We start from the raw sequence: 19,202 nt of genomic DNA, 5'->3' as shown, positions 1-19,202 counted from the left end.
AAAGAGATCGATTTCCGGTTGTGCAATCGATACCCAAATTTCACATGCATAGATGGTAAGTTGTCTCGTTGAGATTTTAATTAAAATGTAAGAATGTGATTCGAAGAGTAATTCTATTTTCTATTGTTTTACACTCTTATAAAATGCAAGGGTGATCGATTAGCGACAATTTTTGTTCTGAAGCGAGGGTCGGTAGAGCGAAAACGCTGTCAGAAAATCGTATTTACCGACAGGAATTTGTGTTTATTTGATTTTAAACATAATTGTCAATGCCCACCATTAGTTCGCAATATTTGCGACCTTTGCAGCAAAAGTTTGACTTTGATATGTGTATTATTGAGCAAATATACGATGAAAATGACGTCTCATATGCAAGTGATCCAAAAGTTGTGAAGGATAATTTATGTTAAGCATGAGAGTAAGAAAAAAAGTTTTATGTCATATACATAAATCATTTCTGAGACTATCTAACTCTTGGCAATTACTTTTTCTAGTATTTGCTTCAGTTCATATTTGTAACCACATTCCGCCAACAGTGATCAATCCCATAACTCCTACAAGCAATACACAATAGATAGTTGGGCAAACACGGACCCCTGGACACACCAGAGGTGGGATCAGGTGCCTAGGAGGAGTAAGCATCCCCTGTCGACCGGTCACACCCGCCGTGAGCCCTATATCCCAATCAGGCAAACGAAGTTATTCGTAGTCAAAATCAGTGTGCCAAGAACGGCCTAGCAATCGGTATGAAACATGTCAGACAGCATTTGACCAATGATAGGTTGTATTGACGAACTAGATCGTTATAACGACTATAGAATTTGCGAAATGCTGACTTCAATCGAGATTGTTGAAACCCCCGTGCCATCAACTTGTTTGTCAGTAGCTTGCTTCGATTTAAAAACTGATCATGACTATACGCAGAACAAGCTCTTGTGTATCGAATCAGTTGAGAGATATAAACAAAATATGCAGGTGATAATGGAATATTGCTATATAAATATGGGAAGTTGACGATGGAGAAGCTGAAATCATCCCGTTTGTCATACAGTTGAGTTGTCAGTTTGCCGTTAATGTCTACTTTCAATAAAATATCTAAGTATGAAGCAGAAGTGAACGACTCTGTGGTGTCTTTAATTTCGAGCTCACAGGGATATATCGAATCAACATATGAATGAAAGTTATCATTGTTAATAGACAAAACGTCGTCGATATATCTAAATGTCGAATTGGAGGCCATAGCAAGATATTTCTTACTCTCGCGTATAAGGTTTTGAATAAATTCTGCTTCATATGAATATAGAAACATATCAGCTAACAAAGGAGCACAATTCGTGCCCATGGGAATTTCAACAGACTGTTGGAAGACCTGATCACCGAAGACCACGAAGATATTGTCAATGAGGAACTCTAGTATATTTTTTATTTCAACTGTCTATGATGTCAAAAAGTCTAGTGAATGAAACTAAAATTCCATATTATTTTACACTCAATACTTCTACAATGTATATAAAGGATTTTCATCATTTATGACACTTCAAAGTAAGTTGTCTTTTGTTCTTAAATATACTTTGGCTAGTAAAGATAATCTAAGTGAAATATACTTTAAGTAGGTATTACTATATATGTAGTGATGTTGATATATCGCATCCTAATCGATATATTGATACTTATATAAATGATGTTTGAAATATAAGGTCTGTGGATTTTGAAACCTTAACAGATATTGGCAATATTCATTCTTGCGTATAATTATACTTACTCTGATTACAAATACAACATTCATTAATCATGCTTCTTCATTTCATTTTTATGTGTGACTACATTAAGTTTCCTAAAAATCAGGTTTCCTTTGTTGCTGTAATACTAGTACTAAGATGGGGGGATGTAAATCATACTGCTAAATTTAAGAATTTTAAACTTTATAACAATCTTTATTGTTATAGACAGTCAGATTTCTTTAATTTTAAACTTTTCCTGTAACAAAATTTAACAGTACAATTGTTTAGAGTTGATCTGCTCAGCCCAACATGTAGAAACCGCAAAAGGATTTTGTATTGCTTATAACCTAGTAGATTCACATCTTAGCACCACATAATATTTCTTTTTCATTCGACAATTTGTAGTTAAAAGTTTCATATAATCGAAGTTTAAGTTTTTTCACCTTTTATGTGCATCGTGATCGCGATCTTTTTTCTTTCTTTGACATGCTATTACTACCTGGACCGTTAATGATGATCAGAGAGGTTAAAGGCTAAGACTAACTGCATACCATGCCCGAGAATTCATAGGGTTCTTTACCAAAAATAAATACAGTTTATGAAGTAAAAAGTAAATGAATAAAGTATGTTGCCTTCATTGTACACAGTATACTTGGAACCGATGGACTGAAAAAGTACACACAATAAAAGCGGAATTACTTCAATAATTGATGAATCTTCTTTTTCTTTCAATTTTTCACAAGTTCAACTCGCATATCAATTTCTTGTACTTTGATTTTAAAAATATCTCTGAAGGTTAATTCATAAAAACATTAACAGTTACTTTTAAAGAACTTAAATCATTACTTTTGAAACTTTTTTTTCTTACTCTCATGCATAACCTAAATTCTCCTTCATAACTTTTGGATCTCTTGCATAGGCGACATCATTTTCATCGTATATTTGCTCAATAATACATATATCAAAGTCCAAATTTTGCTGCAAAGGTCGCAAATATTGCGAACTAATGGTGAGCATTGACAATTATGTTTAAAATCAAATAAACACAAATTCCTGTCGGTAAATACGATTTTCTGACAGCGTTTTCGCTCTACCGACCCTCGCTTCAGAACAAAAATCGTCGCTAATCGATCACCCTTGCATTTTATAAGAGTGTAAAACAATAGAAAATAGAATTACTCATCGAATCACATTCTTACATTTTAATTAAAATCTCAGCAATTGCTTGCATCGAGACAACTTACCATCTATGCATGTGAAATTTGGGTATCGATTGCATAACCGGAAATCGATCTCTTTTGATTTCTATACATGTTTATCTCTTGTTATGCAATTGATCGATTAGTAGGCGTGGTAAAGTATACAGTAAAAGAAAGGACTGTGATCTAATCGAATGAAAGTCGAAAATAATGAAACCACGGGCAACATCCATACACTAATTTCAAGATTAAAAACAACATGGAGCGCCAAATTAACATAAACTAACTGAAGACGTCTTAAATTATTTAAAGAGATCATCAATTCAATAATTGCGCACAATAATTGAATTGATGCTCTTTAAATTTCATATCTATAATGATGGCCAGATAATGTAGGTAACAGCTCCATACTCGCATCAAATTGTGCGCAATTATTGAATTATTGCGTACATCAATTGAATCGATGAGAGCAATAATTGATTTGATGCGCGCATCAATTCAATCAGTGCTCTCATCAATTCAATTGATGCGCGCTTCTATATGGTGGATTATTGCTCGCAAAATTTAATTTGGAGGTCAGTATAAATGATTCTTTGATCTCTTTCATTTAATTGAAGATAACTTTGATTATTCACAACGATTTTATATAAGGAGTAACAATTCCATTAATTTAATTGTGGATATGTGCACATTATAATTGAGTTTTTACTCTTTTCAAATGACTTATAGCACGTATCCATTGCATTTATGATACACAAGAGCTTGTTCTGGGTCTGATCAGTTTTTGAATCGAGGCACGCTACTGGCAAACAAGTTGATGTTACAGGGGTTTCAACAGTATCGTTTAAAGTCAGCATTTCGCAGATATCTATGGTCGACATAATGATCTAGTTTGCGAATACAATCTACCTTTGGGTCAAAAGCTGCCTGACGTGTTTCATACTGATTGTTCTTAGTAAACTGATTACTCCATTTACCTGATCAAGCTATATGGCTCAAAGTGGGTGTGACCGGTCGACAGGGATACTTACCCCTCCTAGGCACCGGGCCCACCTATGGTATATCCAGACTCTCTATTTTGTATTCCTTATTGGAGTTATGAGATAGATCACTGTTCGTTATCTTCACCTTTCATATACCATCAAGTTTTGGTTCGAGAATGCAAGGTGAGCTGCAATCACTATTACTTTGCTCAATGATGCCATTGTCCAGTATGTACTGCACACATGTTTTTAAGCAGTGTAGTTTTAAAGGATTTAGATTAGGATGCTGTTTGGTAGGCGTTACTCACTATAACATACATGACAAGCAGCATTGGTCTTTTCGGGAACATCCAGATAAACTAAAAGATAATCAGTCATCAAATGTTCATCGTGTTTCTTCTGGTAAATTTTCAGATGTCCTAGCTTGGCAGGAATTTCTGAGTTCTTCAGTCACTCTGATTGAAGGTTTTTCCCTAGTTTCTACATTAATTCCATACTTTTATTTCTGGCTTGAGAACACTTAGGCTTTTTTGAAAGGATGCCTCCATTAAGTTATAGCTGCATGATGTCACAAAATTGATAGCTAACATTCTCAACCATAAGACCCTCTGGGCCTAACAAAAATATTCGGTATTAAATCGTACAAACCATATTTCTAAATTGTACAAAAATTTTTTTTAAATCATACAATAGATTTTAAAAATCGTATTTAAATAAACGACTTCTAAAATCGTTTGTACGATTTGTTAAAACGTACAATCTATTTTTCCGCTAGGTTATAATGATATGAATAGGCCATCGTAAATTTCATATTCTTTGATGTCCAATTCGAGATTTTTTACTCTTACAGAGGTGTTACCAGCTGTAGGTGAAGGGCAACAAATTTATACCATGCGTGGTACACAGATCCGTAACAGTGCTGGTTCTTAACGTGCCAACTCCTTCCGAGACACAGGACCTCGGTTAGTGAAAAAGATCTCATCCATAATATTCGCAATTCTGACTTCTGCCGAGCGCTTGGTGGAGAAGCAATTATCATCTATTTTTACATCTTGGGTGAAAAAGTTAAGTCAGAACAGTGATCAATCTTATAAACCCTATAAAGTTTACAAAATTAAAATTAGGAGCAACACGGACGCCTGACACACCAGAGGCGGGAGCAGGTCTGAAGCGGCCAAGACACAAACGGAACTCGAACCCACGACCTCTAGTCACGAAGGGAACCCTCTAACCACTAAGCCATCGCGCATGTAGAGGGGGAAATGGTCAATATCACATGTGTACATGTATTCCCTTGAATGCCGAAAACGTGAAAATTGCGTGTAAGTTTGGTGATGCCAGACGATACGGTTTTATTTGTACCTTGTATAAACGTTTGAGAGCATACATGTATGTCTGTCTACAGACGGATGCAGAACATGTTTTGACACACAACAAGGGATGAGAAAGTGTCCATATTCATATCGAATGACCCCCACCCACACACTCGCCCCGGATGTAGGCTTGCTCCATCCACAAGTGTTATTTGCAGAGATCAGGAAAGTTCAGTCATACACAGATCCTCTCAGTATTCATATAAAACTGCAGAAGTAACTACAACGTTTAACATATGGAAAATTATAGAACGTGATGAAAATAGATGTATCTACGTGCAATTATGTTTGTTTTATTAATTCATTAATTAATTCATTGTCATCATTTTAGTTTTCCCTCAAATTATCGTCAACATTATTTTGAAAACTAAATCTAAGTTTTGTTTGATGCGGATTTTTGTTGAAATTTCGGTGAATAAAGCATAAATGAAAACACCCCCATTTTTTATTCGTGTACAGGCGATCTGATAGATAAAACAGTAATCTTATACATCTGCAAAAAGAGACTCCGGGGATTCTCAATATCCAGAAAAAATATCTATTATCAAAAAAGATCTTTCAATTATGGACTCAATAAAAAAGTTAACAATGCAACATGAACCTCAGTAACCAAAGAGAGACTGTCTGATAGAGGTGTTACTGTAGCGGATCAAAGGATCTGATTTTAATGAAATTGGGGGAAGGCTCCTCGAATGTATTACGTTCACCGGAAGTACAAAAGAACTACGAACGATAGCATTGCTGCGCCACCTACCTTCTGGTCAAATTTTAAAAGTCATCATTTTAAAAATGATTTTTAAGACAATAAAGACACTGATATGAATTTTCATAAAAGTGTTGATTTATTTTGCAAAACAAAGAAAGATAACTATAATTTGTATTAAAATAACGTATCTCACTATATAACATGTAGAAATCAATGGAAAACGGAAAATGTTTTTAAAACATCCCCTCCCCGTGAAACACAAATTCCTTTATACAGGTATTATAAATTGTCCTTTAGCAGATTTAAATCAAAACTTTTGTTGTTTCCCTGGGGGAACATATGTTTACAGACCAAAACACGGCGAAAATGTTCACTCGCCTTTTTTAGGTTATCAAATAAACTTTTTTAAAAATTTGAAGATTAAGCAATGTTTACTCAATGATATAAGGTAATTTGATCAATTAAATGGCTATTTACATATATCAATAAGCATTTTAAAATATATGACGTTTTAAAGCCTTATTTCAAGGAACAGATTTTTCTACCCATAATCAAAAGGAGTTGTAATTAAGAGCAATTTATTAATGAACACTGCTATCAAAGTTAATAATCAATTACTAATGAATTCTATTTGCATAAAAAAAATCTAATTAGCAAAATTGCAAAGCTTTTTAAGATATACGAGTTAAAAATGTAGGCGGGAATCCTGAGTTAACGAGCTTAGTTCTTTGTGTAAAATGGATGCTTCCAACCGTTTAGGTCACTAATTCTCATAATATTAACATGTTTTTAAACTTACTATGGGAAATCTTCATCGTTTCTAGCAAATCTTCATTGTAAATTAATCCTCTATCGTAATGCATTCAAGTTATTCTTTCCGCTTGTTAGAAGACTCGATAATGTGCGACTGAGTGCGGTAAAGACACTACATGTATTTTGTCAAAGATGGCACAATAAAGACACTGTCTGACAAAGACACTGTTACGTCACAACTCGAATATTCGATGAATTGGTTGTATATTGTTTAACGTCCCTCTCGAGAATTTTTCACTCATATGGAGACGTCACCATTGCTGTTGAACGGCTGCAAAATTTAGGCCTATGCTCGGCGCTTACGGCCTTTAAGCAGCGAGGGATCTTTATCGTGCCACACCTATTGTGATATGGGACCTCGGTTTTTGCGGTCTCATCCGAAGGACTGCCCCATGTGGTCGCCTCTTAGGACACGCAAGGGATACTGAGGACCTATATTCTAACCCGGACCCCCACGGGAGGCAAAGGCACAATGATGGCACAATAACGACACTGTCTAACACGGGTGTCACTGTAACATCACATATTCACAGGGGTGTCACATCGTGTCCTGTGTGTCACTGTAACATCACATATTCACAGGGGTGTCACATCGTGTCCTGTGTGTCACTGTAACATCACATATTAACAGGGGTGTCACATCGTGTCCTGTGTGTCACTGTAACATCACATATTCACAGGGGTGTCACATCGTGTCCTGTGGTATGCATAAACTTTTCAAAAGGTACAGGTCAAACTTTAAAAAAAAAAATATGCTGTTGCATTGAAAAAAATTGCACCTGATAAGATCCAATCCCCTACTTCGTTCTCTATGAATGAGCTAAATGTCTTTTGCTTTGAACACCAAGATGCTATGATCGTCTATAAATTACATGTACATACAATTAAAACAAACAGAAGAAAAGTTGTGAGAATATAAATACCAGTTTATTATATGGAAAAGAAATTCCTGGATGAGAATAATTGAACACCAGAGAGACATGTACTTGGGGAAAATATTTTCAAGGTTATAAATGCAAGGTGAAGATAACGAACAGTGATCAATCTCATAACTCCTACAAGCAATACAAAATAGATAGTTGGGCAAACACGGACCCCTGGACACACCAGAGGTGGGATCAGGTGCCTAGGAGGAGTAAGCATCCCCTGTTGACCGGTCACACCCGCCGTGAGCCCCATATCCTCATCAGGTAAACGGAGTTATCCGCAGTCAAAATCAGTGTGCCAAGAACGGCCTAACAATCGGTATGAAACACGTCAGACAGCATTTGACCCAATGCGAGGTCGTATTGACAAACTAGATCGTTATAACGACCATAGAATTTGCGAAATGCTGACTTCAATCGAGACTGTTGAAATCCCTGTACCATCAACTTGTTTGTCAGTAGCTTACCTCGATTTAAAAACTGACTATACCCAGAACAAGCTCTTGCATATCGAATCAGTTGAGATATATAAACACCATATGCAGGTGATAATGGAATATTGCTACATAAATGTGGGAAGTTGACGATGGAGAAGCTGAAATCATCCCGTTTGTCATACAGTTGAGTTGTCAGGATAAATACAAATTTGTTGAATTATGACTCCCTGTGCAAATATGAGGTCTACAGCTACTGGGGCTCCAACGATTTCAATAGTAGCAGCACATTCAGTATCCAGGCGTTCTGAGATGTTTATAAAGTTGTCCAACAGATGTTGGCTTGTTGTTGATTAACCATTTGTCAGTGTTATTGAATGAACAAGGTGACTCAGGTGAGTATAAAATTTTGCCAACTGGTAACATTTTATGAGTGTTACAATATATGTAAATCGAATATAAAAAGTATTTAACATGCATACTAAAAAAGTACTTTCTGGGAATATTTATTTGCAATATTCAATAAGAAGTGTACAAGTACAGGTGTAGTTATATTCATTAATTGGCAAACTAATATCATTGAATGATCTTCAAAGGAATTCTGCATTAACATAGCTATACGTCATGATGCTTTAATTGAATTAATTAAATACTGTGACGCACTACATCACCAGATCACTGTGCTGCAGGCAAAGTCATCCATTTTAAGTAGCCGTTATAGTTCATTATTTATAACAGAGTAGGTATCTCTCTCTCTCTCTCTCTCTCTCTCTCTCTCTCTGTCTGTTTCGCACTAACATGAATAAGAGTGTGAATTTACATACTGAAATTAGTACATAGTTTCTCATCAAATGTTATATATTTTCCCTCCTGGCCATTACATACGCAAAACAAAAATATTCAGTTATCAAAAAATAAATGCCTATGGATAACGAGTAATTTCAGTACATAAAGCACACCAGCGTACATTTGTTTCGACGACAAGAGTCGCTTCCCTTATGTGCCGACTGGACACATTGCACTTGTAGCAATGCCACAGTTGTTATTCCTATTTCTGCTCATAAGTATGTATCCCTTCATGCCCCATTCAACCCCTAAAAAAAGTAGAAAGCGTGTTCTTACGTAAAAATGAAAGTTCAAAGTTTATTTTACTTTCAAATTCTTTCCATTTGGATATAAATCTATTAAAATATCAGTCTCACATGGTAAGAAGCAATTTAATGTCCCCGAAATTTTATGCAATCAAGTTCTTGAAGTAAGGAAATAAACAAACCCCAAGAATTTTTGACAATCCAAAAATCGTTGCCCCCTTGGGATCCATAGCCTACTACTAGGACGGCGTGGTCTAGTCTTTGTGACGAGCAGCTCTTCTCGTAGTATACACCGTTCCTGTACAGCTGGAATGAGCTGTGGCTGGCGTCTATAGCTGCCAGAACAGGCTGCCTGTACACCGCTACCTTCAATGCCTCTTCATCTCCCCGTTTTGTCTTCTTCACGTCTACCACCTTGAAAGAATTCGATACCAAAAATTTTTTTTATTCACAAATTTAACAAACTTTTCTTAGATATCAGCTATATTTATGAAGACCATTTCATAAGGGGGAGCTACCTGTTTCGTCTAATTCCCTTCTTTCTCCCACTATCTCTCCTCCTCCCCCTCCTCCAGCCGCTTCCCTCCCTTCTATTCCCGCTTTTTCTCTCCCTGCCCCTTTCCTTCCCCTCCCCTTTACACTGTCCGTCTAACAATTCTCAATAATTCATATAAACTCCTGTATTTGTTCACTAATATAGCAGAGTTGATTAATATTACAAAATTCGGGAATTTGTTGATTCTACAAAAATTTCAAGATCAATGTCATTGAGGTTTTACGAAAAATATTAAATTGATTTAATACATGCCAACTGCTTTACCTTTGCCACGGGCGTACATTTACTGCTCTGACAAGATGCAAATGAACTTGGATAGCTAGCAGCATCGCAAAGACCTCCAAGTTTCTGTACACACGCAAATTCTTCATTTAGAAGTGAAGAATTACAACACTGTGTCAATTCATTAATGCTGAGTTCAACAAGTTTTCCAGTCTTGATAAAATGCATGCTTTCAATAGAGTCTAAAATAAAACGATAATGTATTAGCCGTACCAACTAAATAAAAAGGCATTCCAACACCACATACAATTACCTACATCTTCCATATTGGACAGTGTACTATGTGAATAGAGACTCATACATGAAAGGTGAAGGTAACAGTGATCAATCTCATAACTCCTACAAGCAATACAAAATAGATAGTTGGGCAAACACGGACCCCTGGACACACCAGAGGTGGGATCAGGTGCCTAGAATGAGTAAGCATCCCCTGTCGACCTGTCACACCCGCCGTGAGCCCTATATCTTGGTCAGGTAAACGGAGTTATCCGTAGTCAAAATCAGTGTGCCAAGAACGGTCTACAATCGGTGTATGAAACATGTCAGACAGCATTTGACCCAATGGTAGGTTGTATTGACAAACTAGATCGTTATAACGACCATACAATTTGCGAAATGCTGACTTTAATTGAGATTGTTGAAACCCCTGTACCATGAACTTGTTTGTCAGTAGCTTGCCTCGATTTAAAAACTGACATATGAATAATCGTACAGATTACCTATTAGGGTTATACATGTATGAATTCAAACTTCTTTTTAAGGTCAAAAGAAGTGAATGGTCGTCCAAACAGCAATTCGGTGTGGATAAATACATGATTTACATGCATAATAACGACGAGCAACTCAAAATCATTGTACCCTGTAAAATTTCCGCTAGTTCAGGATAATCCACTACAGAAAAATCATATCTAATTCAACTGGAAAACAATAGAGGTTGTCATTTTTTTGTAAGTTTAAGGAAAGGAAAAGAATTCTTAATGCCTGCATTTTGTGTTATAGGAATATAAGCGTTTCTACATCAGATTCGTGAAGAGTCCAATATGTATTCGGAGAACTTAAGATAATTCGTAAAATTTCTACTATCATTCACACGATATGGTTATACACACCCAGTGTAGCAAAAGCTGAGGCGCTTCCAATACGTCCCTGATTTTTTACTGGAGATACTGCACCCTTTGTGCGCCAATCAAATGAATCGGGAACATCTTCAACAAATGGCGTTTCCCAGGCGAATGACAACACCGCTCTGTCGTGGAGAATGCGTTCCCTGTTCCCCACACGAACCTTCCAAAACGAGAAAAGTATCAAGACATTTAATATAAGAAATGCATGAATTAAACAAAATGTATATTAATATATAATTTAGGATTATTTCAAATGAACGGCAGCGATTGCATACAGAGGTTTGGCTACATGAAAAGGTGAAGAAAAAGAACCGTGATCAATCTCATACATGTAACTCCTATAGAATACTTAAGATTACGGCAAACACAGACCCCTGGACACTCAAGAAGTGCGGCCAGGTGACTACGAGAAGAAAGCATCCCCTATCGACCGGTCACACCGAGAGCCCCATGATATATCTCGATCAGGTAAATGGAGTAATCCGTAGTCAAAATCAGTGTGCAAAGAACGACCTCTACACGCCGATGTCGAGATACGTCAGAGTTATTTCCTTTGGAGAACTCTCGTTCATAATAATTATTAAAATACATGGAATTCTTATATTACGTTTTTTGTTGCTCGTATGTATCATATCCAGGATATTACATGCAAATATGACATTGTTTTTAAATTTCCACTTTAGTAAAATATTTCTTTTGATAGTATTTTGTAATTCCTATATTCAAATATTTAAAGAGAAGCCATTTTAAATATATTTTATCGTCTTCCTCACTGATTTAGGTCCACTCTGTCCCACTTGGGCATTCAAAGTTCCACTAAATGCACCTCCTACACAGAAGAGCTCTAATCTCGAAACTGGCGTATTGCATTGGTGTGAAACATGTCAGACAGCATTTTACCCAATGACAGATTGTATTAGTAAATTAGATCATTATAACGACCATATAATTTGCTAAATTACTGACTCTAAACGAGACTGTTGAAACCCCCGTAACATCAACTTATTTGTCAGTAGCCTGCCTCGATTTAAAAACTGATCATACGCAGAACAAGCTCTTGTGTATCGAATCAGTCGAGACCTAAACACCAGTTGAGAGAAATAATCACCATATGCAGGTGGTAATATCAATGGAATATTGCTACATAGATATGGGAAGTTGACGATGGAGAAGTTGAAATCATCCCGTTTGTCAAAAATTGAGTTGTTAGTTTGCCGTTAACATAACTGTTCAATGAAATATCGAAGTATGAAGCAGATGTGGAAAACTTTGTGGTGTCTTTTATTTCGAGTTCACTGGGAAATATTGAATCGACATATGAATGAAAATGATTATTGTTAATAGATAAAAACGTTGTCGATATATTTAAATGTCGAGTTGAAGGCCACAGCAAGAGTTTATTTCCCCTCTCATGTAGAAGCTTTTGAATAAATTCTGCCTTAGAAGAATCTTTGGAGTCAATGTTTTGTATTTTGATTGATCTAATATCTTTATGGAGGAGGTAACTACTTTGAGCGAAATAAATGTGAGGTAAGAGGTCACAGGTAACTAAATGCAACACCTCACCCAACACAAATGATTTAAGTTTCCAAGCTGTAAAATGCAGATAAATGAATGGATCTTGGACATGTGTTACACCCCAAATCGCCGGCGACGATTTGGGATGGCATTTCACTCCAAATCGTCGCCTAGGACAAGATTGCACTATCATTAAGGGCGACGATTTGGGATGTACTATAGTAAACCCCAAATCGTCGCCCGTCCTAAATCGTCGCCCGTCATTATTTTATTGACGTTTTTAGGATAGATAACACAGAGGTTATTTTATTGCACCCCCTCTTATATGGGGGTACATAGGTTTCACTGGTCGATTTGTCGACCGGGTTGAATTTTTTTTTTATGTAGATTACAAGTCACCCTCTGACATGACTCTCCCAAAATGAGAATTCTGGAATGCGAGCTTAAAGCGCCGCGAGCTTTGCACAATTTTCAGCAACTCTGCAGTATCTCTGGTATTTGTGAACCGATATTTGGGTTTCATGTGTCCCTGGCATGTGCTTCCATTAACATGAAATCTCTTGATCGCGAGCTCAATGCACCGCGAGCTGTAATCATAAGGAACTATTTTCGACTATCACTCTGGTGTTTGTGAACCGATTGAGCTGAAATTTTGTATGCAGGTTATATGGGACTAAGCACAGAGATTTCATTTATTTGTTTGTTTGCTTGTTCGTTCATTTACTTATTTAAAGAGAGAGAGAGAGAGCGCAAGAAGTTAAACAAACAAATGTAGCAGTCAGTCGGGTTCGATCGCCGGTGGCCAGATAGCTCAGTTGGTAGAGCACCTGACTAGAGATTCAGGGGCCCCGGGTTCGAATCCCGATCTGGTCCGTTGCATTTTCTCCTTTCCCGTTACACTAAAAATATTGAAAAATAAAGAGGAAGGGTGGATGTTTCTCGAGGTTTTCACGAGTGTTCAAACGGCGGGAGAGTGTCCAAACGGCGGCTAACAGGCGAAATCTGAGGTTATTAACAAATCTGCGGTGCACAAGACCTAACAACCCCATGATGAGCAGAATGACCCTACTACAAAAGCAAAATGATTTATTGTCATCCTCCCTCTCTCTCTCTCTCGATCGACCGACGATGAAACCTGTTTCGTGAGGACGTCCTCATAATGTCTAGAAGAGAATACATGGATATGTTATTGTAAAGGCAAAAATGTAGTGTATTAGGTGTGGCTATAGGGATACCTATAACAGTTTCTTTTAATACTCTCTTCTGAATTGTGAAAAAATAGTTTTGAGAGAGAATATTATTGAGAACATGTTCCCACACCACTTGTCCTCACTATCTAATATTTTGTATCTGCATCTTTCACATGTTCTAGATCACGTTTATGAGGATGAATAAGAAGAAGGATGAGAGAAGGAGTTAACAAACAGGGCCAGTTTGTATATAAATGATGTTTCCAAATAGTTGGAGCAAGGGGACGACAATATGGGGTGTGAGGTTATGCCCAAATCGTTACATAGGAAATCCCAAATCGGTGACGATTTGGGACAGGCGACGATTTGGGGTATAACAAACGTGTTTGGTATAACTTCCCCGTATTCTTTTAATGGAAATCTGATAATGAAGTAAATCTAGAATACTAAACGGCTGTTTAAAGGAAAATATCAACTTCCATTCAGTTTGCAACAATTGTGGAATGGAAGAAAGTTTTCAATGCAGGCGACAGGAACAATAACCTAATGATCGAGAGCAAATTACCCAGTTTTCCTCCTTCTTACAAATGTGCGGAAAACAACATCGTAAATGATCGACTCCGCCAAATGCATACTTGACTCTGTCTCAAGTAACCATATCCCTTTTGTTGCCAAATTAGATAATCAAAAGGACTGACAATGGGGCACTAACGTTTCCCAGACGAGTCCCATCCAATAGTAATCAGCTACAAAAAAGAAAACCGAGATTTCTTCATGGTGAACCATCAACAAAATGACTGGTATTAATAGGTCAGGATACAGTACAGTTACCAAAATTGTTTTATTACAGCAGCAGAATCCTATAAAGCGAGACCGGGTAACCTTAGATGCCATCAGGTAGTTTATCACATAGCGACAATAAAACATACCGGTCCGATGGTCGCGATGTCCAGCACTACAAGGGACAGTGAAATGGAATTCAAACACAGGAAACTCAGGCAATAGCAAAATAACCGATATAGCAAACTTGACGTATTGGAGTTGGCGTCATGAACCATGTAGAGTTAGAAAGGTTGCCAGGTAAAACGCTAAAAATACGACGGGAGTTGACAACCAAGTGAGCGAGGGGTGAGCAAAAGACGAAAGAGGTTGCTTAGATGTATAACGTCTGGGTAGATATAACTAACTGTTATATATCTAAAAATAGAAGATCATGTGGATTGGAGAGTTGGTAAAACTTTACGAAGATACATTAAGAATTCGAAGCACATGGGATGCTTACTCCTCCTAGGCACCTGATTCCACCTCTGGTGTGTCCAGGGGGTCCGTGTTTGCCCAACTATCTATTTTGTATTGCTTGTAGGAGTTATGAGATTGATCACTGTTCGTTATCTTCACCTTGCATGCTATAGTAATAGAATTGAGGATTTCACATGCTGAGAAAGGAGATGCAAAAGTAATCAAAAATACAGGAAGTCATAGTCTGCATACAACACCACTGTCCACAAGATCGAAGATGGGTTGAAATTCATCAAGGACATCATAGTCAGTTTGTCAACAAGGACGAAGGAGCTCACGAGTGAAGTATTGAAAGAATGTTTAGATGTAATTTTAGTTCAGTGAAACAGTGATTAACTCAATTGTATATTGTCTAACATCCCTCTCGAGAATGTTTCACTCATATGGAGAAGTCATCATTGCTGGCGAAAGACTACAACATTTAGGCCCATGCTCGGCGCTAACGGCCTTTGAGGAGGGAGGGATCTTTATCGTGCAACATCTGCTGTGACACGGGGCCATTTAGTTGCCTCTTACGACAAGCAAGGGTTACTGGGGACCTATTCTAACCCGTATCCCCACGGGGTGATAAACTCAACAAGAGACATTAATCCTGGAAGAGTTGACAGTACCCTGATTAACCCATTGCAAGAGAACAGCAGCGAAAATCGAAAACGTCTGACCACCACATCCCTTCCTCCTTGAATGTCTTCACACTTTGAAGATATCAACCCAGGATATTTATCCCCCGGGAGACATTTTCACCTGTCAGTTCTAGGACCTGGTCTTCGGCACCAAATGTAACAGGAAGGGAGAAAACGCAACGGATCAAACCTGGATTTGAAACAGGGCCCCCTAAATCTCTAGTCAGGTGCTCTATGGTCACTAGCGATCGAACCCGTCTAACCACCACGTATTCCTATGAGATACTAATTGAAGAGTTGTGACAGCTAGATTTTGCATGATCCAGCAGCACTTGGTGGTATCTTTGTTTGAGATTATGCCATAGTCATACAATTCGCAATCTTCTGGTACTGGTCTACTCATCACTGTTTCTTTTTAAATACGTATTTGTTGCTTTACATATACAAGATCATATATTTGGTATGGAATTCTAAAATTAATGAATGTGCTGTTTTGGCATATTACTGTTTGTACAATTGAGAACATACGAGGGCGAGTCAATAAGTAACCAGCCTAACTTATTTCCGGTTGAGATCCACTTCTTTTTTTTCGATGTAAATTCCCTCTAGTGTGATGCACTTAGACCAACGGTGTTCAAGTGTCATCAGCCCAAAACTGAAAAAGTCAGGGTCCTTTCCATTGACCTACTCCTCAACTGCCGTCACGACTTCTTCGTCAGACCGGAAATGACGTCCACGGATATCCTTTTTCAAGTTTGGGAATAGGAAGAAGTCGTTGGAAGCTAGGTCAGGCGAATAGGCAGGATGTGGTATTAATTCATACCTGTTTCGCTTTACAGCATCCATTGCAACTTTGCAAGTGTGGACTCTCGCGTTGTCCTGTTGCAGTAAAACACCTTTAGAGAGTTTACCTCGGCGTTTTTCACGGGTGACGGTTCTTAGTTGGTATAACAAGTTTGCATAGTACACTTAAGTTACTGTACTTCTTTTGGGTAAAAGGCCCAACATAATAACGCCTTTTGCGTACCAAAATACTGTGGCCATCACCTTGCCAGCAGATGGTTGTGTCTTGAACTTCTTTGACCTCGGGGACCCAGGCCCTACCCACTGACGACTCTGGGCTTTATTCTCTGGCTCATAATAATGAACCCCAAGTCTCATCCACAGTCACCAGACGCAAAAGAAAATACCCAAAACGCTTCAACAAGACACAGCATATTGATGCTCTGGTTGTCATTTGCTCATCGCTAAGGGATTTGGGGACCCAACGGACTGTTAGCTTGCGCATACCTAAACGATTATGTAAGATTGTGGAAATGCTACCATGTGAAATGCCTAATGCCTGTGCTATTTCTTCCACCTGAATTCGCCTATCAGAGTATACCTAATCCCGACCTTTCTTGCACATTTCTTCGTCGGTGGCATCCAGTGGGCGTCCAGACCTGGCTTCATCTTCCAAAGACGTTCTATCGCGTTTGAATTCCCCTACCCAGAATTTAACCTGGTATTCAATGAGCTCTTCCCACAGACTTTGAACAATGTAAAATTCTAGGTGAAACAAATCAAGCAGCGATCAAAATTTTGAAAATTCCTATGGTAGATCATTTCCATTTGATGAACCCTTCAAAATGATACCATGATCACAAAAAACCATCCATTTAATAGATATGAAATATGATCGTGACGTTATACATTGAATACCTTAAATCACCACACATTTCGATTCTCCACCGCATGTTTTACTTTCTTTATATCTATACATTGGGGGGGGGGGGGGAGGTTAAACAGTGGTTTTACAGGTACATTTCACAGGTAAATCGCTCTGTGTTGCATTTTTTCAGATCTCTCTCTCTCTCTCTCTCTCTCTCTCTCTCTCTCTCTCTCTCTTCTTTTGTTCAAGTCTTGGTCATATCTGTTCCGTTTTCCGGTCCTTCACGTATCCACATCGTCTACCCGCAACTTCATGGTTTTAAATTGCTCTATGGGCTGGATATCCTAACCGTGTCGTAGATCAATTCAATTTTATCCAGATATCGTCACTGATCTTGTTCATGTCCATCAACTATTCTATCCTATCGTGGGTTGTTTTTTTTTCTTCCAATTGTTGCGACCATCATGTCTCTATTGTTTTTCTCGGATACGTGAAAAGGAAGCTACCCATCTCACTTTATATTCAGTCCTTGTCATTTTCCAGGCTTCATATCCACATAGTAGCATCAGCCATACTAGTGCTGTGAACAGCTTGATTTTAGTCTTGCAACCGATGCTTTTAGTTCTCCGTATATTTGGCACAGGTAGAATGCTCCTCTCGAGAACCACAGTCAGTGTATTCCTGATATCCACTTCCTTCTTCACTTGTCACTGAATATATAGTATGTACGAGGTTCCAAGGTAACATTTTCTACTTTATTCTCAATGGATCTAAAGTCAGTCCGAGTCATTATATAGGCCTATACAGCTCCCCCATTTTTTTAAAAACCATCTTCTCGCTCATATTGCATATTCCCGCAGATTCGTTGTTAGTCTGGTCTTTTTTTAATTTGAATTCTCGATCATTTCACTTATTTGATACATTTGAAATAATTCAGTGTCTTCTAATACAAACGTTATATAACATATATAATTTATACATCACTCTCTCTCTCTCTCTCTCTCTCTCTTTCTCTCTCTCTCTTCCAATATTCATTGACTGGCACCCAATATATCTTAATTAGGCCTATATGAGCAAAACTTCACCTTCAGAGGAAAAAAAAAAAGCTGACCTGATCTGCAAACCGGTTCATTCCCAGTTGGAAGCTGGAATCACTGGCTTTATTGTGACGATCCACTATGTTCAAGTTTGTCTTCCAGATCTCATACCTGTACCTCTCCTCATCCGAGCTATTGTACTGCCTTCTGAATCTCAGTTTCCATCTTTGAAAATCGCCAGAACTAAGAACAAATGGAGCAATAAATATTAAAAACAGAAAGCTAGAATACGTCATCATGCTTGTGTGTTCGATGTTGGGAGAGATTAGTAGATTTACTAGATTGGCACGTGAAAGTTTACTCGTGACTGGTGATAGTATCAGTATGCATACATTTTGATATAATGAGAGTTACTGCCCTTCATCATATAAAAGCATCTTCTTTCATTTTGATTTAAGCCTTAAATTAAGGGCATCTGAAGAACTATTCAGGTTGAAAAATGTCTATTTAGTTCTTCGTAGTCCTTTGGCCCCTAAAACACGACATGATTAAATATTGTTTTTTTTTTCAAGCATACTATTGTCGGAAAATTTTTTGATCCGCCTTTTGCACTATTTTGTCAAAACACAAAGTAATTTACTTTACATATGCAACCAAATACATATACCGCTCGAAC

General features: G+C 37.7%; 1 protein-coding gene across 1 annotated transcript; it reads right to left on the bottom strand.

The window, feature by feature from the left end:
- Window positions 1-8,941: 8,941 nt before the first annotated feature.
- Window positions 8,942-18,890, bottom strand: LOC125646846 (procathepsin L-like). Its single transcript, XM_048873403.2, has 5 exons — window positions 18,601-18,890; window positions 11,194-11,368; window positions 10,067-10,266; window positions 9,429-9,660; window positions 8,942-9,249 (listed from the first exon to the last, which is right to left on the bottom strand). The coding sequence occupies exons 1-5, from the start codon at window positions 18,823-18,825 to the stop codon at window positions 9,152-9,154; spliced, it is 930 nt and encodes a 309-aa protein (XP_048729360.2). The 5' UTR covers window positions 18,826-18,890; the 3' UTR covers window positions 8,942-9,151.
- Between the last annotated feature and the right edge of the window lie 312 nt (window positions 18,891-19,202).

The sequence above is a fragment of the Ostrea edulis genome, chromosome 6 (genome assembly GCF_947568905.1).
Source record: "Ostrea edulis chromosome 6, xbOstEdul1.1, whole genome shotgun sequence".
NCBI classification, from domain to species: Eukaryota; Metazoa; Mollusca; class Bivalvia; order Ostreida; family Ostreidae; genus Ostrea; species Ostrea edulis.
This window is presented reverse-complemented; position numbering and strand designations above follow the sequence as displayed.